This window comes from Lissotriton vulgaris, chromosome 2_1 (assembly GCF_964263255.1).
Source record: "Lissotriton vulgaris chromosome 2_1, aLisVul1.2, whole genome shotgun sequence".
Taxonomy (NCBI): Eukaryota; Metazoa; Chordata; class Amphibia; order Caudata; family Salamandridae; genus Lissotriton; species Lissotriton vulgaris.
Window position 1 is genome coordinate 1,721,600,933 of NC_141687.1, and position 25,882 is coordinate 1,721,626,814.

At 44.7% G+C, this 25,882-nt stretch overlaps 1 protein-coding gene across 1 annotated transcript in view; it reads left to right on the forward strand.

Moving 5' to 3' along the window:
* The first annotated feature begins 8,499 nt into the window (after positions 1 to 8,499).
* The window catches only part of MOB2 (MOB kinase activator 2), a 334,675-nt gene continuing 317,292 nt past the window's right edge, over positions 8,500 to 25,882 (forward strand). The window contains exon 1 of the mRNA XM_086957727.1: positions 8,500 to 8,632. Coding sequence (XP_086813853.1) covers positions 8,616 to 8,632 — 17 coding nt within the window. The 5' untranslated portion in view covers positions 8,500 to 8,615. The remainder of the gene's footprint in view (positions 8,633 to 25,882) is intronic.

Sequence of the window (25,882 nt, forward strand, 5' to 3'; positions counted from 1 at the left end):
TATTTCTCTTCTGCCAGCTATGGCAAAAATTGGTGAGAAACTTGCATTTTCCCAGCTCAATGCCTTTGTTGAATCCTCAGGGGCGTTACATCCAGCCCAATCTGGTTTCCGTGCAGCCTACAGCACGGAGACAGCGCTTGTAGAGGTTACAGAGGCGATCAGGGAGTGCTTAGACAGTGGCGGCAGAGCGGTTCTGATTTTATTAGACCTCTCTGCCGCATTCGACACTGTTCCGCACTCATTACTCCTGGCGCGTCTGGCGGACATCGGCATATTGGGTTCAGCATTGGAATGGGTGAAATCTTTTTTATCAGACAGGTCTCAGCAGGTCTGGATCCCACCCTATTCATCCTCGACCAAACCCCTCACTACAGGAGTGTCCCAGGGCTCTACGTTGAGCCCCCTCCTTTTTAATGTATATCTCATCCCTCTTATTGTGTTAGCTGAACAAATGGGAGCAAAAATAATAGCGTATACGGATGACACGCAACTTTTGTTTACGTGGCCGGATGCGAATACTAATACTGAGGTCGTTCGTTCGTGCCTTTCTGCTGTGTTCAACTGGTTGGCAGCAGCACAGCTGAAGTGCAACGTAGATAAAACTGAAATCTTGTTGTATGGTCAGTTTCCGTCTAACTTCAGAGAAACTCTGTGGCCTTCCGATTTTCCCCAGCCAAGCTCCGTTAATATTCCTGCTAAGAACTTGGGAGTCTGGTTTGGAGAGGATCTGCGATTTGAAGCACACATAAAAAGACTTGCTGGGGTGTGCTTCGGATCCTTAAAAGCCATGAGAAAGATCTTTCCTTACCTACCATCTTCAGCAAGAGAGTCGGTTGCGAGGGCCCTTATTCTATCTCGGCTCGATTATGCCAACTCTCTGCTGTGTGGAGCTCCGGCTTTTTTAATCGCAAGGCTTCAGATTATCCAGAATGCGACTGCACGCTTGTTGTGCAATGTGCCGTGTAGAGAAAGTGTTCGGATTCACATGAAGGAACTACACTGGCTGCCAGTAGCACAGAGGATAACTTTTAAAATTCTTACCATAGCTTTTAAAGCAGTTCATGATCTTGGGCCTTCCTATCTGAGGAAAAGATTTAACCGTTATGTCCCCACTCGGGCATTACGCTCAGCTGATTGCAACTTTTTAAGAGTGCCCCGATTTCAGCGAGTACGTTTGGGAGGCCAGTCGCTTGCTGTCACCGCGGCTAGGACTTGGAACACTCTCCCCCACTCCCTGAGATTAATTGAACATTTTGTATCATTTAAGAAGGCACTTAAAACATATCTCTTCAGAACTGCTTATTAGCTTATATAAAAACTGAAAGAAAAAAAAAGAAACATGAACTTCAACCTTCTTTCTCTTGGTCACCTGCTTGTTTTTCTCTTCACGCGCCAGGACACTCTGGTAGTAACTGAGCGCGCTATAAAACAGCTAAAATAAAATAAAATAAATAAATAAAATAAATACATCCATCCTTCATCCATCCACCCTTTCATCCATCCATTCACCCATCATTCATCCACCCATCTTTTCACACATCCATCCATCATTCATCCATGCAACCTTTTATCCATCCATACAACCTTTTATCCATCCATACATCCTTCATCCATCTACCCTTTCATCCTTCCATCCATCCACCCTTTCATCCATCCATTCACCCATCATTCATCCACCCATTCACCCATCATTCATCCACCCATCTTTTCACACATCCATCCATCCATCCATCATTCATCCATGCAACCTTTTATCCATCCATACAACCTTTTTGTCCATCCATACATCCTTCATCCATCTACCCTTTCATCCTTCCATCCATCCACCCTTTCTTCCATCCTTTCATCCAACCATCCACCCTTCCATCCATCCACCCTTTCATCCATCCATCCTTTCATCCTTCCATCCACCCTTTCATCCATCCATTCATCATTCATCCACCCACTTTTCACACATCCTTCCATCCTTCATCCTTACATCCATCCATCCACCCATCATTCATCCACCCACCTTTTCTGTGCCTCTCTCATGGGGGGGAGTCAGTATCTCTCTGCTCTTCTACCTTCTTTCCCGATCATGGAAGGGCATCTCTGTGCCTCCCTGCTGGGGGCGGGGGACGTGTCATTGGACTCACAGCTCCAGGCGTGCAATATGCATTGACCTCAAAGGGCTACACTACAGCCTGCTCCCCCAGCCCCCCTCCGCCCCCCCCCCCACCTCTCCTCCTCCCCCAGAAACGGCTTCAGGGACACACACACACAGCCACACCCGAGTACTTGACAGGTCTTTAGAAGACCTTTTACATGTTAATGAGGCGTTGATGTTTTTCACACCTCGGTGAGGCCTTCGATCAGCCGCCAGGAACTGTGTGCTCTGGCAGAATCGGCGACCCCCTTCCAAGGACTCCACGACCCCCCTGGGGGTCGCGCCCCACAGATTGAAGACCTCTGTGCTAGAGGAAACGTTTAACAGCCTATCCCATGTGCCTCGCCTCACTCCGTCAGGTACAAAGGTTTATACTTGGGCTGCTACTGAGCCACTAAATAGCGAAGGGTCATTCACAGCAACAATAAAACACAAAAAGACATTGGTGCGAGCCACCATTCACGTTCTACAAAGGACTTTGTCAAGTGCCTGCTTGCTCAGTTTTGCCACTGCTGCTGACATGGGGTTGATATCACAAAAACTACAACCTCTGTGCTCAGTTGGAGATCACAGGCCTGTTCCACCATTGGTCTATGGCCTAGAAAAGCTCAAGAAAATGAAAGAACAGCTTCATATCAATGAAGATATTCACCCTGTAGCTCTGTGACACCGTAGATTTGTTCTTTATCTACAAGAAGCTGTAGAAAAAGAGTTAGAAATATCCTTGAAACATGACATCATTGAATGCTTCACCTGTCCCATGCCACAGGTTTCACCTATAGTATTCAGGCCTTGAAAAATCTACTCATCAACTCACTATGGTGAGTCAGATTTTATCAGGTTGAGATATACTTAGGACCTAGTAGCCTGTTCTGAAGAGTTGACAAAGAACAAGTGTTCTTTTCAGTCAGAAAGTGAAGGATGCCTTTAAATCTTGTTTATATCTTGTCACGTTTACTCTGTGTTTGAGACAGAGTTCAGAAGTCAGTTTACAATTACTTTTCCTCCTCTGACTGCAGAGTTCCAGGATTTAATAAAGCGAACTGTTTGATCTGCTATACGAAGTTTGAAATGAAAGGATGTAGAGTCTCTGAGTTTCCCTAACACACATTTAAATAGATAATAAGTCAACTGTACAAACATTTCTAAATATATTTCAGTAGTTGTGAAAGCCCATTTTTTGGACTTCTGTGTGATGAAAAAAATATTTTAATAGGATGAAATACAAATCGGAACACTTTACTTGGTGATATGAAAATGATAAATATGTTTCTGAAACCCAATTTTCACAGATTATTGTTAATACACTATATAGTTGCATCAGTAAAGCTTTATGGTAGTGGGAAGATTTTTGGCCAGTTCTTGGAAATTTACTGTCTGTATATGACAATGCGCTACTACATCATGGTTCAGTAATATATTTATTAAAAGTGAGCGTTTAAACCCGTACATCATGGTTCAGTAATATATTTATTAAAAGTGAGCGTTTAAACCCGAACTGAGAAACACTTCTGCTCCGATGACAATGCTATTAGTAAAATGAGAGACAAGTCAGTGATCATGAGTACCCTAAATGTGGGCTAGATTCTTATTACACATGGAGCAAACGTTTACTCTATTTAATCGTCATCATGGATCACCAGCCTTGCTTACAATTTCTGGAAACCCGAAGGCTAAGATGGCCCCTATCATCAAGAGGTGAATGCTAAGACTGCAAGAGTATGTCTACGAGATTGTGCACAAGCCAGGGAAGGATCAGAACACAGCAGATTACTTTTCACAAGTATCGCTATCTCGTCACAATTCTACATTAAGGACAGCTGAAGCATATCTCAACTTTTTTGTGATAGCCAGCACACGAGAAGCTCTGTCTGTGGAACAAATCATTGCTGCCAACAATACAAAGAAGGACATGACCATAATCAAAGAACTCATCACCACTCACTCCTGGACGGAGAAGTACCCTGCCTCTTGCCAATGATGTTGAATTCCAAAAGTTCAAAAACTGTACAGAGTTAGTTACAAGGTCACCCAAAGAGGTGTAATGCTGCAAGGCTCAAGAATTGTCATACCGGGAAGTCTAAAACAGTAGGTCATCGAGTTGGCACATGAAGGACACCGTGGTATCGTAGCCACTAAAAGAGCCTTAAGAGATGGAGTGTTGAAGGATTACCACATTTACAATTGTTTGTCCCCTGCGGTGATGCAGCACCCAGTGACAATGTCTGAACTTCCTGCCCATGCTTAGGAGAGGGTTGCAGTTGACTTTTTTGGGCCTTTAGGAAATGGTCACTATCACACAGAAGTCATAGACGAATATTCAAGCTTTCCTTTGGCAGCAGACCTAACTTTGACAACCCATGACAAAGTCACAGAAGGGCTAAATGACATCTTTGCAATGTAGGGCATCCCTGAAATTCTCAAATCTGATAACAGTCCGCCCTTTAACAGCAAAGTATTCAAAGAATTTGCTTGTCCAACTCAACGTCAGACACCAGGCCAATGGTGTAGTTGAACGATTTATTGGCATCCTCAAGAGGGTCATTCAAAGAACATCCATGGAGGGAATCAAGCTCTGGGTCCGGTCTTCTGTGCCTATCGATCAACTCCACAGCTGGTGACAGTCTAGCCACCTTGCTATTTGCAAGAGCCATTGGAACAAAACTACCTCATTGGACCCCAGATCGATCAGTGAACGCTGACAAGTTTCGAGACACTGATGCGACTCGGATATGGAAAATGAAAACGTATGCAGATCGACGTCACCATGCCCAGGAGATAGCCTTTGACAAAGTAGACTAGGTACTGGTTTAGAAGAGACGAGGACATAAAACTGACACTCCTTTTGCTGCTGATCTGTTACAGGTTGTTGCATGCAAGGGACATTTGGTGATAGTACATCGTCCTGGACAATCTAGCTCTCGGGACACATCATATTTCAAATACTTACCGAAACACTTGTAGAGTTCTGAAATCATGCGTGAGGCAACCCTGCCAGCAGGTCTGGCTTAAGCGTCTGAGCCTGCGTCGCCGTTGCCCAATCAGGGTGAACCTCAATCATCTCAAATCACCCTAGCTGGCAGACAAGTGCAAGTGATCTAATTGAGGAAATGGGATTTTAATGATGTCTGCCACTTTTTCTTTAACATAGGGGAGATGTAGCATATTGATGTTATGCGCTCTATGTCTGTTGTGGTTCTGGCGGACTCTGCAGAGGAAACAACTGTACTGTGGGGAGGTGTTAGGGTGTAGTTAATGTGAAGTATGATGTGATGTGCAGTGGGTGAGTGAGTGGATGCTGTGGAATAAAGGAATACTTGATAGTAGCTCCTGTGTGGCGTAATTCATCTAATAACACACAAAGGGTTGAGACGGAGCATTAACACTACCAGCAACATACTGCACCTATACCAATACAATCTCACACACCGTTGTACGTCTGGTGACACAAAATACCTGAAATATTGATAGAAAACAAAGAAAGAGCACTATGCTGTTAGGATGAGAACTCTCACTCACCCGAAGGTGACATGCTTCATCATTGGGTTCCCGCCTCATACAAGAATGCAAGGTATACCTAGTGTGGGCTACAACTCCCCAGCATCAAGAGGGGAGGAGCAGCGGTGTTTTTGATTCAAGATGAAGATGAGCAATGATAATATTCTAGAGAGAGGGGCAGAGTGCACAATCATGTAAAATGTCAGTAAAACTATCTTATGGTGGGCATTGTCCTTTTGTTCTGTGGGCCCATTGGATAGGGTTAAAAATCACGAGCAGACAGGAGGTGATAAAACTACCCTATCTTAAGTGGTCAACTGGTTCTGCTTTAGAGGACTTAATGAAATTCGAGTGCATTCGTTCATCAGGACCAAAAAAGTGTGAGTCACTCTGCTATTATGAGTAAAATATCAGATACCAGCCACACATTAGACTTAGTAGATATCAGAGTGGCCCAATGTAGGCAGCAGGGTCCACCTGGAGCGTGTTTATAAACTCCGCTCTCAATTATCATTCCCCATCCATGTTGCAGAGCTCCTGTGCTTCTGCTTTCCCTAATCTGTGCGGGCAGGCAAGAGTGGTCTGAATCTGTGTCACTGTTGCCAGATCAAGGTGGACCTCGATCAACTCAGGTCACCCTACCTGGCAGATAAGTATGAGCACCTTGAAGACTAACTGAGGAAATATGATTTAAGTGGTCTGACACTTTTTCTTTAAGATGAGGGAGATGTAGCATATTGATATTATGCGCTCTAGGGCCGTTGTGGTTCTGGGCGGATTCTGGAGAGGAAACATGTGATATGTGGGAAGAAGTACGGGTGTAGTTAATGTGAAGTATGATGTAATGCACATTATGTGCGTGTATCCTGAGGAATAAAAGAATACTTGATAGCGTAAATCATCTGAAAGCTCCTGGGTTGGGAAAATGCTACACTTCCCTACAACATGTCACACCTTTTATACAAAAGGACCATGCATGCTTGTATTTTGTGGTTCATATCTAAAAGGTTGAAGGCAAACTAAAAGCCAATGATGCGCAACGCAGTTATTTAAAATACCGGGACTAGTTGAAGGTATTACACGTGGCATTTGGTACGCTTGGCAGCAACTCATCATAGCCGATGATTGAGGTTTGAAGAGAGGAAAGAAAATTTCAAGTATTAACTAATACATTCAAGTTCAGGGCTTTAAGTGGGATGAAAAAAATGGGGGGGTCTCAAGGGGGCGTGGCCAATGTAATTAATGGCGTGACTTAAAAACACATAAGCTAAAAGTGTGTGCTTAGCATAGTGTGCCGCCCGCCTGGAATTTTGTTGTTCCCGTCATTGCATCCAGATATATGATACTCAAGTAACATCATACTTACAACAAGTCAGGACTATTTGCTTTGTCAATGGTTGTTAGTTGCACAAGATAAATAAGCAACAACTGTGGCTTGCATACTAAATTTAAAAAGCTTCCACATAAAGCCCTGGTGACATTATGACAATGCTGCTGCTCCTGGGTTTCAAAAAGAGAAGAGAAATCCAGAGAGAACATGACTTCTTAAAGGATTTCCCTTCCCCTATAACGCTAAAAAAAACTGACCTCCTGTGCCAGGGCACAAAAGAAGAGCCCGATAGAGACCCGTTTCGAGGCCTCCTTAAAAAAACTGCCGGTGCTCAGACCCGGTCCACTTAAAGCCCTGTTCAAGTTGCATGCGCTCTCATAATACACCTTCAACACATGAGTTTCCTTATTCTGGCCAGTGCGACGCATTAACTTTAAGAAAAGCGCTCTCCCATGTCTGGACTGCATCTCCCAATTGGATTGCAATGATACAGTGGACTACGTTTCCCAAGTGATTGTTCGTGCCAAAGTTAACCTTCAGGGAAGAGAAAACAATGATCTGTACTCTTCTTCTGAGTTACTATTCCACAGAGCGGGCACTTTAGACCTCGTCGATGAGGGTATCTAGGAACACTTATGCCTCCAGACCACAGAGGGCATAGCGATCACATTTCGTGTTCAAAAACGTTCACCTTCAGATTGGAGGCGATGTCCAATGCCCGGCATACATTTCCCAGAGGGCCTTGCGAAGCGGTAGGTTCACTGCTAGAGAAGAAACTGTCTATTCATTTGCCACAATAGCTGTATGCCATTGTGTAGCGAGTCTCTCTTCAGAGATAACGTATGGCATACATCACTTAGAGTATAGTGAGGTTACACGCCGTTTTATGTTACGGTGCTGCTCGTGGTTAGTCTACAATACCTAGAGTGCTGATGCATGCTCCAGCAGTGTTGTGTAAAGGGGCGTATCAAAGTTAAGAAACTACAATTACCGGCATGCCTCGGTTGCAAAGAAGCTGAGAAGTGTTTTACTAACCTTCGAAAAATAGCAAAGGAACAGTTTGTCTGTGGGTATAGAAGACGGCCAAAAATTGAACGGCCACTGCTCACTGCGCATGAAAGAACAGAATCCGCCGAGTTAGAATCTAAAAACGTATATTTTCATGTATGGAGTCTTATCGAGAGAAAAATACAATGATAAATACAAAAGTGAATGTTTAAAATATTTACAAACAATTTTATTTTCGAAAATTCTAAAAATAAATCTTTTAGTTCTTTTAAACTTTATATATAGGCTATGATTCTAGAATTGAGCTACATTTGAGAAATATCAAATATGATCGCATGTTGTAATACAAAATAATTGGGTAATTAGTGGCGGATGTTTCCGACCAATAATTGCACGAGGTCGCCGTAAACATGATGACATGGCTGCGACAGTGTTTCTTCTTTAACAGCGAATGCCCCAGTCCCCCCTCTCCCAGTCCTTCCTTTTTGTTGGCAGCCTCGAATGAGTAGTTCATGACGTTAGAAGGACGGAAGCAGATGGTGAGGGGCGGGGTCCACGAGGAGTGGGGGGGGTTTGCTGTATTGTGTTTACTTCCGGCCGGTCCGGAGCTGAGACAGGAGCAGAGGAGCCGCCATGGACTGGTTGATGGGGTGAGTGGAGAGATAAGGGAGGTTTGGAATGGAAGTGGCTGAGAAAGGGAAGAGGCAACATTTAGGTGGGAGTGAGCAGAGGAAAGAGATCATGACAAGGAAGAGAAGAGAGGCTGGGAGAAGTAATGGCAGAACAGATGCTGAGAATGGAGAGGTAGAATGCTGGGGTGAGCAAAATGAGTGGGTGGGCAGAGAGAAGAGTTGAGAATGAGTTAAGAAGTCTTAGCAGACAGGTTGAGTATAGGCTTAGAATGTGAACTTAGGTGGTAAAAAAAGGTTAAAAGGATGCAAGGGTGCAGAGGTTGGGTAGCCAGGGTTCAGAGGACATCAGGGACATTAGAGGCTGAGGAGAGTTTCAGGAGAGCTAAAGAAAAATATATGGGGAAAGCATGGTCGAGGAAGATTCGAGAAGTGTGCAAGGCAGATGAGTTACTAGGCATGAAAGGAAAGAGGGATGCTGGGTAGCATCAAAGAAGCTGAGAAGGGCGACAAAGTTGAACATGGGGTTATACCAAGCGAGAGTTGGAGCTCGGGAAAGTGACTAGATCAGGGGTTGGGGCAAAGATCGTAGAGACTGGAGAAAGTTAGGGTTGCAGGGAGAGAAACATGAGTGAAACGTGAAAATGCATTGGGTTTAGAAGGTAGTAGAACCTGAGGATAAAGGTAGATAATGCTAGTTATCTTGAGGGGTTTTATCAAATACACCATTTTGAGTTGATAGTGTAATACTGTATTACCTTATGTGTTGGGGTCTTTTCTTCAGTAGCCTTGACGTAACTATTGAACAGAACAGTCTGTAGTCTGGCATATCTCAGACAAGCAACTATGTTATCAACAACTGTTAGAAAAACATTGGTAAAGTAAAACATTTCTTTGTATATAATTGCCTGACGTGGATGTAGCATATTCAGCTCATCTATCACTGTGAATATTTGGTTACTTGTTTTGCTCATGCTATACTTCTAGATCCGGACACAAATGAGATGCGTGGTGTTTTTGCTAAAAATCCAGGCATACCTTTAATGCATACTGCTTCTGACTTATATATTGTAAGCTCATACCGTGTATGTAGTCTGACATAATGACAACAGATACTGTGCATGTAGATGTACATAGCTGTGCCACACACTGTGCAAGCTGACTCATACAATGGACAGCCACTGTACCTTATGACTGATAAAACAGTGCCACACGCTTACTGTTTAGGGTCCTCCAGTCTAAAGTCACTGTGATGCACTGTACATGTGGTTGACCTATGACATACCGTTCATACTACCTGATGCCGCTTTAAAAGATGGTGTGTTTAGTTCCGTACACACCTTCTAAGCGCTATCATTGCTGCATGACATACCAGTGGAACCTATTGTGTCTGCTGCCTGGTAAAACTGTCATAGGTTGTGGTTGCTGCTTGACTTAACTGTGGTAAATATATTGACAGCTGGGAGGGACATGTTGTAACACATATTTTATATGCTGGCATATTTGTAACATATCGTGCCTGGAGTCTGGTACACTTGAAAACATACTGTGCCTCCTGCCTAATACAACTTTGACTTTGCTCCCAGTGTTACGGTTTAATGCTGTGCTGTCTGACATACCTCTGAATCACTGTACTTGTGTCTAACCTGTCACATACTTATTGTTGTAGTTGGGGGGCAGGGTCTGCTACCTGACTTAACTGTGAAGGTCATCCCTGTTATGCACCGTAATTTCTACCTACTGCATGGCATAAATGCAATACATTGTGCTAGTTTTCTTGAGTTTCGCTCCAGCAAGTACACCGTACATGTGTTCGTTAGGACCAGGGCTATGACAGTGTTGCCGTCTCTGCCTGACACAAGAAACTCATGAGCTCCGAGGTCTTGTGGTGTTGCATTTTTTCACCCCATTGATTGTGCGAAAGTGCTTTTCATCAGAGATGTGTGAATATCTCGTTCCTCTCTCGGTTGAGGATGGGGATTTTGATGGTGGAATAAGAGGCCCCTGCTTCTGATATTGCAGTGTTTCGTTGGCACTGTGAGGGTACCTCCCGGACTGCATTTCTAGGAAGATGTTTCTTGTGAAAATGAGAAGCACATCTACTCCTACGTTTTCAGTTGCCTGAGCGGAGTTTTAAGTGATGTTATATTGTCAATTACTTTCTGCATAGTGCATCATTTAATACCCCCCACACTGATTACTTGGTTAGTTCTCTCCCATCCACACTGGTCGATGTACCTGACTGGAGAAATACCCTCTTACCTTTCCCTGCTAGTTCGGCTTAGTTCTTTGCTTTTGTGTAGGCTCCAGTTCAATCCCACATTGTTCCGTTTTCCCCAAACGCCTCCCCGATATGTGCATGTAGCCAGTCTTGGATAGTATATGATCAGTCAGACCCCTTCTCTCTCCATATTAGCAAACACATTTGTTCTCGACATTATTAAGGATCCTGGCACAATACTTACTGTTCAGCCTTCATTATTTCACCCACGTTATTTGTTAACTCTTAGCACCAACTATTGTTCTTGCACGCATAATCGATCTTCTTTTTCTCGCTAATCCCGGAAGTGCTTAATCCTTCAGCGTCGTAGTTTGAATCACGATGTAACACTGTATTACTGCAGCTGAGATCATAAGATTAAAAATGGACGACACCCATCGAACGCTCGAGGAGAGACGTATGCCGATGCAGTTATGTGTAGTGTTGTCATATTGCAGTTGATGATTGGTAAATGGCACAGATACTAGTATAACAATCCAGTGTCTTGGAATTAGATTATAAGAACAGAGCAACCTGTTGGCATGTGCCACAATAATTTAGTAAGGAAGGAGAAGGATTAATTTAACTTTAAATGTGTTATATGGAATGCATGATTTCGTTTGCAATTATAAATCTTAAGTGTTAACGATTACCAAAACTTGGTTAGGCCAAGTATTTGGCTCAGATCTTTTGCTTATGGTATGGGCCCCATGATTGGCCCCACAATCAGGCTAATTTGCCTGGCAGGCCGTGATAAGAAGAGAAATGCTTATTTTTTATTGGGAAACATTCATTCCCTATTTAGTTCCTTTTCAAATATAATTCACGTGAGCATATGATTATGTAGTTGTACCTCTGCAATACTTTTTGTGTGTAACCTGTTTGTTTATCATCCTCAAGAGTTCAATGAAGAATTTCAAAGTGCTCTGTTAGAGGTTTGTTGTCCCTTTGCACGCCAAAAATGGAATATGCTTGTTCTAAGTGGTTTCCACTAATGGTTTAGAGACGTCTGGACAAAGCAGTTGGGAACTTAATGACCACCCTTGGGGCTGCTATTTTAACATAATTTGCGATCCTCCACTTATGGTGAAGGCCATATTTTGATTGGGTACTTGGGTTGGTGTCTGGTATTGGAAAATCATGCCTGTGGATTTGTCAGACCATCATCTAATTTCATTTCACATTTTAGCATGCAGTGTGATCAAGAAACCTGGTAAACCTCATATAATAGCGTTTCCTAATTACAGAGAACTAGGGGCAGCAAATCTGGCACACATTATTAATGAGAAACTGTTTATATGCCTGTACTCAGGCAACTCTCTTCTGTTGGTGGATTAATATAACAACCTACTTACCACCTTCATTGACAAGTTTGTCCAATAAAAGATATTAGGCGTAGTAGGGCTAATAAGACTGAGAGTTGCTTTACTGGTGTACATAGGGTACTACAGAGTTAAGTATGGGAAAATGAAGCATGTCTGACAGAAATATTTCAGTGATGCTTATAGAATAAAGTTACAGGCCATTAAGAGGACCCATAAATTACCTATCGAGAGCACCAAGAAAAAAGGCTTTTGTTACAAACCACATTAAAGAAAACCTCACATTCTTCGAAGGCACTCCTTTAAGCTCTGAAATAAGTTGCATGTCATACATTTCTGCTTATGACGCTTAAACCTCTTAGTACTCCAAAAACATTAGGAAAAAGACAGGGGCCAGATCTTGTCGGGCCAGATCGTTTCAGGCCAAATCTTTTCAAGCCAGCTTATGATGGAACTCCGTTACGGATGATATTAGACTTCTGCAACTGTTTTACCATTTTGGTTCTTAACCTGTTCAGGCAACTTTCTGTTTTATCTCAGCACCTAGTGTAGTTGCCCAGTGGGGTTTTGGCTCGGTATAAAAAATGTATTTATATTTATTCCTCTTCTAGGTGCCGCCTGATGAATTCTTAAACTGAGGGCTGAGCATAGTTTCCATTCTTCTGGTTGGTTGAGTTTCATGCCCGCAGCCACTTCATCAGTAGCCTTGATGTGTTTGACCCCTGCTCCATTTGGGGGAAGCATATTTTTCCTGTGCTCTAATTGGAATTTCCCCATCCATCCATGTGCATGAAAAGGCGTGGTTTTGATGCATAAAAACATGTTAGTAATGCTAACATCTACACCATGGGTACTCGCAAACATTTTCCCTTGGGCTACAAAATAAGGTCTCTATTGTGTTATTGTGTCCGAGGGCCTCATTGATGCCACATGGTGGGATAGGGGCTTTGCTAGAGTGGTGTCAAGGGGGTGGGGAGGAAGGTTGGCATTTGGGAAGAGCATCATGGACATTGTGTCGTCGGTGAGTCATGGAGCTATTTTGGGGCTTTTATTCTATATTGCCCTCGAAATTAAGGCCTGTGTCTCTAAAAAGAGTCATAGATTTGACAACACTGTGTTATGCTATATTTGAATGGCTATCCCTCTACCGCACCTTAAGGTAAGCCTTACCTACTTACTAGCACTACCTTCGAAGAGTCCAGTGTAAAAAATAAGTAACTTCATTAATGATTGGAATGAAAGCCCTGGTGCTGCTGGACCTCTCTGCGGCCTTCGATACGGTCCACCATGGGATTCTACTTGACCGTTTGAAGGCCTGCGGATTTCAAGGGAAAGCGCTTGAGACACTTAAAGCCTTCCTGTCCGGCAGAGTCCAGAAGGTGGCCTTGGGTGACTACGAGTCAAAACCCTTTATTCTGCCTTGCGGAGTGCCTCAGGGCTCGTCCTTGAGCCCTACGTTGTTTAACGTTTACGTTAGCTCACTGGCGCCAATAATTCGGGCACAAGGGTTTGATCTCACATCTTATGCTGACAACACCCAGATTGTGGTGTCGGTATTACCAGGGAGGGAAGAAGTGGCAGCTAGGAATTTCCAAGAGTGCATGCTGGCGGTTGGGAACTGGATGGCAGTTAACTGCCTTAAATTGAATTCGGCTAAAACCGAAGTTATAGTGTTTGGTTCAAACACCAACTTCTGGAGCCCAAGCTGGTGGCCAGACCAGATGGTCAATGCCCCCACCCCAGTAGCGAAGGTAAAAAATCTAGGGGTGTTGATCGACGATCATCTTACCTTTCGTCCTCAGGTCAGTGCTTTATCTTCTTCGGTGGCCTATCTGCTTAAATCCATTCGCAAGGTCCTTCCACTCATCCCGACAATGACAGGAAAACAGTTGTTACAACGCTGGTCATGGCAAAGTTGTATTATTGCAATGGTTTATTCCTTGGTGCCCAACAGGGGGTACTTAACAAATTGCAGGTACTCCAAAATGCGGCGGCAAGGCTTATTTTGGGGATCCCTAAATTTGTCTCTGTGTCTCAGGAGCTGGTCAAGTTGCACTGGCTTCCAATGCGAAAAAGAATTCTTTTCAAAGCCCTATGCCTAGTTTTTAAGTCCTTACAAGGCAAGGGACCTTTATTCTTTCGGCGACACTTTTGTTGTTACCATCCGACGAGAAATCTTAGATCAGCCGATATGGGGTTGATTGTGATCCCTCGTTTTAAGAGGACACGGTGGGGAGGCAGAAGCTTTGTGCTGGGCGCAGCCAGAGCTTGGAATGCCTTGCCCCACGCTCTCAGAAAATTGACGGACCTCATGGCCTTTAGAAGAGCATTAAAGACATGGCTGTTTACCAACTGATTCCCTAACCTGCCTCTATCTCAGGAGTAACACTTAACGCCAGGACACCTACGGGTAACAGAGCGCTGTACAAATGTCAAAAATAAATAAATGGATTTTTAAAAATTTGAAATCAGAAATCTCAGAATCAATCCCGGTTTCTCCAACTAGCCACATTGTGTGACCCTTGGCAATTGTTTTATTTAATTTTGCCTCCTTTTTCGTCATTATCACATGTAAGAGTACCTTAAAATACATGCGTTCAGGATATGCACTGTTCAAAAACTTCTCTTGTGTTTGATTTAAGAAACTATAATGTTGTCCATATATAATAACAACCCTAGCCACCAGAAGGTTCGACGTGACAACTGACTTCCCTCTAAGGTCACCTTTGGCATTATTGTAGGGTGGGTGTAGGCGTGAAAGTTTCTTAGTTCATCTTTGAAAACTCTCTCTTAAAAAAAATACTTCTCAATACACTGATATAATCTGATGTACTAAGGTGAAACACTTCTGCATGTTAATGAAATACGCTTTTTTTGTATTTTGAAGATAATTTGGCATATTTTAAAACGTTTGTTGCAAGATGTCTTGAAAATGAGTGTTTCTAAAGTTATGTGCTGCAACATACCCTATTTACTTCTTTTCTTTTACTTCAGTAAACTGTACATAAACGCTTCCCTGTTTATTTAATATATTGATGAAAGCTAGTTCTCTCCCAAGTAAAATGCAGTCCAGTGCAGTAATTCAGCAGGAGGTCTCATGTGAAGATCAGGAGGGCCGCCTGCGCCCCCCCGGGCCATACTTTGAGTATCACTGATGTACACCATTAAGGGCAGTATATTGCGGCACATCATTCATCTTGTTCTGACTTGTAAGTCTGGATAAAAATCGCTGCTATTGTCTACATAAGTAAATTTTGTGATAAGTTGAAGTTCTCTCATTAGATCGGTATTGCATATTTGTTTTAGACTTTATTATCGGTTTTACAACATCAAAACAAAGCGGCAATTCCTTATCATGAATGCAATTACAAAAGCTTCCTTCAAACTCACATTGGTCAACTCCAAGGCAACAGACTGAAGTCAATCATTACTCCACACATTTGACAACATTTCTCTTAATATCTTATGTATTCTGATGCGTATTAATATGTAACAGCACGTACTAACATGATAGTGCACCCCTGGATTAACGTGTACAGTGTACTACTTAAGAGTTAGTTTTTGAGCGGTGGCCATATATCTCTTGGGTGGGATGCTGGTGGGAATAGTCCACTGTATACATTCCCAAGTTTGCTGCAGGCAGCAAGATCCTTTGGCCAGTTGACATACGTTGGTACAGTCTTATAGCACTATTTCATGGTTATTCTACACTTGCCTTGCAGGAGAGCAAGAGCGATCAATTTACAGGTCGATTTAGGGATATCCTTTACATATCATAGAGTGGCGCAATGGGAGATCTATACTTGTGAAACCTCATAGTTGCCCATATTTCTTTCCAGTATACCTGAAGCTCCTGATTGGATTTCACTGACACTGACTTAGAGTGTCGTCAATACTCAAGGTGAGGGTCGGTTGGGATAAAGAAATCAACTATTTTCCATCCAATGTAAACATCTTCACTTCTTTTATACTGCTGTTTAAAATTTTCTGTCTGTTTACGAGTTATTGTATGACACATTTCTATCATTTATAGGGTCTCAAGGTAGTAGCTAATGGGCTACTATCCTTAGGGTGATTACACCCTTAGTGTGCTCACCCCACTTGGGGGAGTGGGTACAATCCCTGACCCTGATTAGAGGGTGAAAAAGACACACAATTGATGGACGGAATGCAGAACAAATCAAAACATTCACCCCAGTCCGAACTGCCAAGTCAGGTCCTCCCTGGACTGGAAACAAGCATCCTAGGACCGGTTTCAGGGTTTCACCCCTCATCAGCCAGGATAGCTTGAATCCAGTGGCTGTTCAGGGAGGACCTGGCCTGACAGTTCAGGCTGTACTATTGCCATTGGGCGCAGGGTCACAACTGGTTTTCATACGGCTGGGTTCAAACTGGAATGGCATGGTGAGCAAAAAAACGATGGATTTAGGCCCAGATCTCTGAACTGGGGGTGAATGTATGTACACAAGTGAAACAAGAAAATTCCCTTGGTGGTACCTGGAATGGATTTAGTCTTATAGATAATCTATTGATGATGTCAAGCTCACTTCAATTCACTCCTAGTTAGAACTCACAGCCCTCATTCAACATAGTTTTCAGGACCCCACAAATAAGTAGAACCACAAGAGCACTTACAGTCTAAACATTAATCAAAACATAACATTGCCAAGGAATATATCTCATTTAAGTGTTTTATTATTCATAAAAAATTCTTCTAAAAAGAACATCTGTTGATTACAGTCAGTACTTGCAATTTCTTTTTCTTATAGTGTTAACCGTTGTCTTCAACACCTTCATCAATTTTAACATACAATATTATACATCCAAGTACAGAATACTATTAAAAATTGTTTAAAAAACGCAAGGGTTAATACATGTCGACGCGTTTCGGTGGATCTTGCATATTCGCACCAGCAGCAGGAGAGGAAATACGACTACGCGAGAATCCTGAACATAGGACATTTGATGAAATCCTAGTAGAGGGGTGAAGGAAGTAGCACTGCTCTGTGCCACCTTGCTTAAATAAAGAACGGCAAGAAAAACGACTGCCTAGGCGAACACTATACCAATAAAGAATCTATTACAGCACGATTAATCTGCAAAATCATCAGACTAAGAGGGATAATGATATATTCCCCGCAGGAAAGCCTACTCTGAAACAGGATATTGCAAATCTGAACATAGGGGACCTTGATATAAAACCTGGGTCACAAGTGGAGTTTACGAAGATTATTGTGTTTTAAATGTCCTGAAGAAAGTGGTGCGAATATGCAAGATCCACCGAAACGCGTCGACATGTATTAACCTTGTGGTTTTTTAAACAATTTTTAATAGTATTATATACTTTGATGTATGTTAAAACTGATGAAGGTGTTGAAGACAGCGGTTAACACTATAAGAAAAAGCAATTGCAATTACCGATTGTAATCAACAGATGTTCTTTTTAGAAGAAATTATTTTTAATGAATAATAAAACACTTAAATGAGATATATGCCTTGGCAATGTTATGTTTTGATTAATGTTTAGATTGTAAGTGCTCTTGTGGTTATACTTATTTGTGGGGTCCTGAAAACTATGTTGAATGAGGGCTTTGAGTTCTAGCTAGGAGTGAATTTAAGTGAGCATGACAACAGCAATAGATTATCTATAAGACTAAATCCATTCCAGGTACCACCAAGGTAATTTTCTTGTTTCACTTACCCTGTTCCCTTGGGGTTAAAGGGTTACTCTCTTCTTTTAGACACTGGGGGTGAATGTATGACATTGTTCTTCATTCTGTCCATCAATTGTTCTTTTTGCATTGGTCACCCCAAGTGGGACGGGTATACCCAGATGTGGGTCCGGTGCTCTCCATGTCTCTGGAGTCAAGCTATCCTGGCTGAAGAGGGGTGAAACCCCGAAACCGGTCATAGGATGTTTGCTTCCAGTCAATGGAGGACTTGGCCTGGCAGTTCGGGCTGAACATGCCGGTTCTGGTGGCTCAGTGGTCTAATGCATCCACTGCAGAGGCCTGTGTTCATCCTCATGGTCACAGGTTCAAATCCCAGCGGGTCCACTCGGCCTTTCATCCATCTGAGGTCGATAAAATGAGTACCATTGACTGGGGCAACAATAAACATCTGTAATTCGGTGCCAAGAAACCTTTGGGCGAACGTGCGCTTTACAAATACACATGTTATTGGATGCAGGGTCAAGACTGATTTGCATATAGCTGGGTTCAAACTGGAATGGCTTGGTGAGCAAAAAAACGATGGATTTGTGCCCAGATCTCTGTACTCGGGTGAATGTATGACATTGTTCTGCGTTCGGTCTATCAATTGTTCTTGTTGCATTTGTCACCCCAAGAAATGGGTCCCATGCTCTCAATGCCACTGAAGTCAAGCTATCCTGGCTGATGTGGGGTGAAACCCCAAAACCGGTCCTAGGATGCTTGTTTCCAGTCCAGGGAGGAACTAGCCTGGCAGTTAGGGCTGGACTGTTCCCACTGGGTGCAGGCTCAAGACTGATTTGCTCATGGGTGGGTTCAAACTGGAATGGCATGGTGAGCAAAAAAACAATAGATTTAGGCCCATGTCTCTGTACTGGGGTGAATGTATGACATTATTCTGCATTCTGTCCATCAATTGTTCTTTTTGCACCTGATTAGAGGGTGACTGCCATCTGCTTGCTGGCAGGCATTGAAGAGTTGGCTTCACCTCGTATTCCACACCTGAGGGATGGTGTTGGCAGAAGTGGAAACACCTTTTGGGCTGTTCTGATTTTTTTTTTTTCATATGTCTTCCTGCAGAAAAGGGGGTGAGACAGAAAGGAGGCCTGCTCCTAATAGCAGGAGAGGCTGGGTCGCATTGCAAAGGCGGCAAGGCATTTGAACCTCCCCTGCCACAGATGGCTCTACCTGACCTGGGGAGCTGTGAACACCTATGCCCAGGAAAATCTTTGTTTCTGGGCCCAGGGAGCAAAGACTCCCACCCAGAGGTCCAGAAACTTGTCTTGTGGTGCCAGGCTGGTGTTCACCAGTCAGGAACCCACCACCGGTTGGTTTGATTCAGGGGTCCCCTCTAGAAAGGAGTGAGGGGATATGTATGTTCTCCCAAGGTGACAAAGCTTAGCCAACTAAGCTGCACTGCCATGTGCACTCGGTGGTGCCAGAGAATGTGCCTAATTTGTTCTGTTTGTGCAGGGCGATGGATATGCATATATCCTGAAATGAATGTGCTGTTGCAATGTGAACGCTAACCCAAATACATGGCTTTTGTTCCTGATTTTGTGAGATGAAGTATAAAGTTAGCTGGATAGGACTAAGATAGGTGCTGTTTCTGATACATAGATCTGTGAGAGGATATAGATGTTCTGTTGATGGGAAAATATTCAGCTAACTTTGTGCCGTTAGTTCCATATTGTGTTTGTGATGACTCCAGGAGCTTGTATGATGTGGAGAAGGGCAGATTTTCGTGACCAGATGAAAAAGGTGCAGTGTTGTAAGTTCAGTTAGGCGCTTGCCTAAGCTGCTTCATTTCCATAATGGAACTTTTGTTGGCTAAATGTTGGTATGGCCGTCTAACCTCTTGTGTTGAAGGATTCTGTGGAAGTACATAGTTTAGAGTGCTGCTGAAGCATGTCGGCTTGGGGTTAAATGCATGCCAAATGCCCCTTACAGATTGCACTGCTGAAAGGGACCAAACAAACGGACTCAAAAGGTGCTCCGTGAAGAACCCAGTAATTATCAAGGTTACGCGGGGGAACTGCATGGATTGCAGCTCCAAAGGCGCAAACGGATGGCCACCTCATTGAGCTCCTAGACGCCAATGGCCTTAACACCTGCCAGTTTACTAATGACAACAGTGCTCCTTCTTGTACAGAGGTTGACAGGGCATCTGTCGATAGCCCAGGCCCAGAATTTGGTGGCACACAGAATAGAGCTATCGCTGCAATTTTTAGGTCTCGACTACAGCATTGCTTTAGCAATGCTTGTTTGTCGATTATAGTAAGGCTTTCAAAAGTCTACCCAAACTACGGATTGGGTACAGTTCATGTGAGCCAGGCGCGTGCACATCGCCAGCCACTTCGCACATCGCACACCACCATTTGTCTGAGCCTCGGCATCAGACTTCATAGGAATCCGCTTCCAAGCCGCTCCCCTGTACCCGCCACCCAATGCTGCTCCCCTGCCCTCCACCACGCAATGCTGAGAGCTTGTTTTTTAACTTCAGTGCGAGGCGCGCGCTGGTTCTTTTTTGGATCCTTTATCTGCATTATAGAAATAAATGGAACACCGCCGCCCTCTTGTGGCAACATGCACGCGCACACTTGTTACACAAGGTATCTTGAGTTAATGGGTTTCTGTGGCACCACATCCCTCCTATTAACTCCCCCAGGATGGTTCCCTGTTCGATTCAGATTCCTTACTCTAGATGTGATCTGAAGCAGCTCACTTCTTTTCAGATGTTTGTACTTAAGGTGTCTGCCTTCATGACTACCTCCTCTTAGACCCTGACTCTTCACCACTAGATATCACAATCATTGTTGGGTCTTAAACTCTGCTCAGCGGTTGGTGTCCTCAGTTACAGGACAGGCCCCAGTGCCATACCTTGTGAAGCTGCTTAACCTCTTTTTGCTATTTAGCTCTGTATTGCAGCCACCAGGCTCCATGCCTGCTCCTTGTGTTGGCTCTTATCTTCAAAGAAGCGGCGGCAGTGATACCCGAGGTTCTTAGTGCCTATCTCCGGGCCTGTGCACGTCGCCTTCCTAGATCTTGGGGAGAAGCTGAAAAAGCTTGTATGGTTCCAGAACTGGACACTAATGCCAAGAAACGTTCTGAAAAAGAGTACCACACTTATTGGAAAGCATTTCTGAGCAAGCATGTGCTTCCATCACATGCATACATCCTTGGACTCAGTAAGGCATCATCAGTTTTGCCTTTTAGACTCCAATTCAAGTCGATTGCCTGATCTGAAAATGCCAGTTGTTTGGATCCTTCTTTGGAAGTGAGTTTCATGGGCAATATTTTTCCACATTTGCTGTAGTTATTACCTGGGAAGCCACGTCTTCAGGAACCTTCAGTAGAACACAATCACAAAAGCTGTGAACTAGGGCTAGTATGCTCACACACTGGAGCACAAACGTGAGCAGAGAGGGTCTCTGTTGCCTTTTTGTTGCTGTTTGTATTAGCGCTGATTTTGTTGTTTGGCAGCTGGCTCTTCAGCATCCTCTGCCCTTGATTCTTTTTAGGTCTCAGCCTGCGATGGCTGCGCAAACATGTGCAGTATCGCTGTCGAGATTTGATGACATATAGAGAATATCACTAGCGATGTTAAGCCTCGCGGCGCAGCGGGGACTCCGAGGTCCCTCGGGATGCAAAAACTACGACAAAACGCCCCAAGGGTGCACCCATAAGTCACTGACCCCCTCAGGTGCGGTGTTGTCCAGCCACATGGGAAGGGTATCATAAGCCCGGCACTCTGCTCACCTGGAACGTGCATGGCAGGCCCTGTAGCCCCGGGTACAAGGCTGCAGCCTTCCCGCTCCCCAGCAGCAGCTGTCTGAGCACAGAGACAGCTCACGCGACGGAATGCAGCAAAGCCGGCACCGGGAGCCCGGCCCAGGCCACAAGCCAAGCAGGGGCTGCCAGGAAGGGCGGGCGTCGCAATAATAGGGTCCAGGGTGGCACAGCAACAGAGGGAGAGGGGCTGAGAGCGGCAGACGCCCGGGGAGGTCAGCGTGCACTGCCAGTGCGAGCCAAACACACACACTGCGCATCACACAGGCTGACGCATGGACCCGGGGCACCCTGTGGACACAGGCACAGGGTGCAGACACAGGGAACAACCAACCCTCCTTGCCCCCTCAAAGTCACTGGGAGGTCCTCTGCGTGCCACGCCAGCACAAAACCTCCATTCAGCAGCCTCCCAGGCGGGCTGCAAAGGGCACGGCTCAGCAGCAAGCGGAGCCCTCATCCAACTCGCAGTAGTAGAAATGACGACATGCGCTTACACCGCGCGCACTACAAACTAGCTTGTCCCTCAGTCCTCCGGGTATCTACACCACAAGGATGAGAGAGCAAAACTGCCCTGCATGGAGTCAAACCTGCGACCTGTGTAGCCTGTGGGTGAATTGATGCGATACAGAACTGATATTGCCACCTGTAACACACTGGTTACGCACACCACAGGCAACCCTCCACTGAGCTAAGAATTGGAACGAAAGGCCGGCGAGGCGGGTTTGAGACAAAGGGCAGTGTTTTTTAAGACCACGTGCGGGATACAAGGGTTGGGTGGGTGCATCCAACCTGAAATATATTAAATTCTGAGTGAAGGAAGGGTAACAGATGCAATTAAGGTCACCAGTAAGCAATGCTTAATTGAGCCGGTAGTGTCCGGTGCTGGGCACCGGCACTCAATTGTCAGCACTGGCTCTAGCGACAGCCCACCACATGGGGGCGCTGTCTGAGGTGTACACAACAACCCTGTTTATTAAATAAAATGGCACTGAAAATGAATAATACCAGCTGCTCACGCCATTATAGCTTTGTATGGCCTGAGATAGTCCGAATTGTCACACTTGTATGAGTGCAATGGTTAGGTGTTATGGTGGTACTGTCATTGGTAGCACTGGGAGGGGCGACGCGTGGAGCGGGCTGCAGTGGCCTTCCAAGAAGGGTCCTGGCTTTTCATTTTTTACTAATTAAGCACTGTCAGTAAGTATCAGCACATTTGTCGACTCCCTGCCTTTGAATCACATAATAGGATTTTACGAGCAGTGGTTCAGCGCTGACCTGCTAATTGTGGACCCGGAAAACTTACTTATAATCCCGGCTTCTCCTCTGCGTTTTACTACCTTGTGTGATTCCATACAGAACATTTCATCTCCCTCGGCTTCGGTACTGTAACTGTTATAGCGGCTTTAAAAAATCCAGCGTTCTGAAAAACCCGTAGTAATCTGCCCCTTTCGGTTTACAGCCACTGCCCGACCGAGGATGCAGCCCTAAAGTGGGATTTTAAAGTGGCACTGAGGACAGACGCCCTCTCAGCCTCTCATGTTTATTCCTACGCCATTATCTGAATGCAAGGGTGAGACAGAGGGGATCAAACGAACAGCAGAGCTGTCATGGGTGACAATCAAGGTCAACGTTCACCCACTTATTCACTCACTTCTGTTTACTCGCTCCCTCACGCGCAAATGTGGGTGAGATTGGCCTTAGTTTAAAAACCCGGCCTCAACACACACTCCTCCTGATCCCAGCAATTAAACTCGTTAGTAAACAAACATTGGCAAAGCCGATTGATCAGGTGGCGGCGGCCAACATTTTGGCTTTGTCAATTCTTGTTTTGTTGAGTTATGGTTCTTGTAAACATTTCTTTTTGAGAAGTTGCTAGAACACTTTGTGGGAGGGGATAGAAATCCAAAGACTTGCACTTATTAGCTCGGCAGACAGTTGGAGCACCCTACTGTCAGCTGTCCCACATTTTTCCACTTTTTTTGTTGTACATTGTTGTACATCCTCTTCCAGTATTAACAGCAGGCCTGTGCTCCAGGCAGCAATGTAAACATCAGGTCTCCGTATATTTACCAAGCATATTTTCCAACAGTTCTAGGAGGAGGGCGACTTAGCAGCTCGCAAACTTGTGTATGATTGAGTTTGCCCAAATGAAGTCAATGACGTAACAGTGGAATTCCCTTAATATTTTTCCAATTTATGCTTGATAGCAATTGTTTCTCCACATTACTGCTCCACTTATGCTGAATGAGTTGTAGCAAAACCTACTTTCTAGCTGACGGTGCATAAAGGAATTTGTACTTTGAAAAGTTTTCTGCCTCAGTCTTTTATTTGGCAGTGTTCAGCACTAATAGGTATAAAAAGCATCCATAATGCTTTATTGAGCAAATGTGACGCTTTTGTAAACACTTCGAGGAGGTCCTGGCTAATCTTACCTGCTGCTGTTTGGAAGGTGAACTGTCCTAGAGCCTGATCTCCTCAACTGACCTGCTCCTTCGCCCTGGTGCTCCCGCTCCCACTCACCCCCCGCTGCTGCTTCCACCATCCACAGTGGGGCCGCTGAGCGGGGGTGAGCCTCGTACTACAAGTTCCAGTAGGCCCTGCGGCCGGAAGCCGCACACTTGGACAACGCGTCAGGAGGCGCATAAAAATCAGCGCCACTCCCCGCGTCGCGGGAGCACGCGGGTGCGCCCGGACTAAGCCCGGGACAAGGGCGGGGCCATCTGTGGCCATCCGGGGCCAGAGGAGGCCGGGCTGGGCCACCCCTCCAACATCACCATCTAAACTCTCCCCAGGGACTGAACAAAATCCTGATATTTTATGTATGTAAACATCTCCTCTTTTATTAAATATTATTGACTTGAATACTTATCGCTAGTATATTTCCGTTTGTTCTACAATTATGAGCAAGCTCACTAGCAGAGGGGGGGGCAGCGAGAGTGGGTGTAAGGACAATGGAAGACTATTTGAAAAGGGCTGAAACGGAACTGTCTAAAGAGATTGAACTCACTGAGAAGAGGTTATCATTGGAACCATTCATTAATCTGCCTGCTACCGTTTTAGGCCATGAGCCACCCAGTCCAGTATCTCCGCTTTTGCTTGAGCCATTGCAGGTAGTTGTCCCACCTGTAATGAATACCCCGGGGTCAGTGGGTCAGACAACGTGTTCAATCAGTTCCACTGAACCCAGTCCTCCCCCCTCACCATGGGTGCCTCGTACTAGCCGATCCCGGGCCCCACCAGCTGTGGTTAGATCTAAAGACCCCCTAGGGAAAAGGAAAGCTAATTGTGCCCCGAAAGGTAGCCGCCAACCGACAAAAATTACAAGGCGCAAAAATGTTACATCTGGGCTGGATAGCCAAACAAAGATAGTTACTACCTTGAGCAGTTGTCCATTACACTTGGGAGGTGGCAAGCCCCTGGCATCCAATGCTGACTCAAATAGTGTGGTTGTCAGACCAGAGATTATTGGGCACATCGAGGATATGTTTAAGGCATTTAAATTCCCAGTAATGGAGAAATTAGAATCCTTAGATCGAAGACTGGGTAATCTAGAAAAGTACATCACTACTAAACATATAACTACCACCAAAGAGTCCCAACCTACTAGTGCCTGCCCTGCTAGCGCCACAGCACAAGCACCCCTGGACACGGGAAGTTGTTCTGCTAACCACAACACCCAAGTGTTAAACCAGATGGCTTCGGCTGCCAACATTGCACTAGGGGTGAAGTCCGTCCCAAAGGGCCCTGTTGGAAGACTTCAGTTGTCAGGCAACGACTCTCCCAGGAACATCTCCCTCCACCTCCCCCCTGAGGCATGCCCGTATTCCATCATATTGGCCAACGTTCCCACAATACCGGAGACGGAGGAGGAGCATTGGTCAACACTCACGAATAAGGCTCTCCACTATTTAAATAATAAAACCGTGTTAGGTGAGCAGTTGTATAGCAAATGTAAGATGGTTAGAAGGGTAAGATGGGTGGGCAAATCTAGGAAAAGACTGGAGGGGGACTGTGTGGTACTGAGTTTCAGCTCCCCTGAGTTAGTGGGACACATCCTTAAGCAGGCAGGCTCTGCTAGGATCCATCACGATAGTGTAAATGTCTTACCTTTGGGTTACTTTTACCAACCACCTTTTCACTTTGGAATTCATGACCCCGGAAATTATGCACTTCAGGCAGTTCCCACACCCAG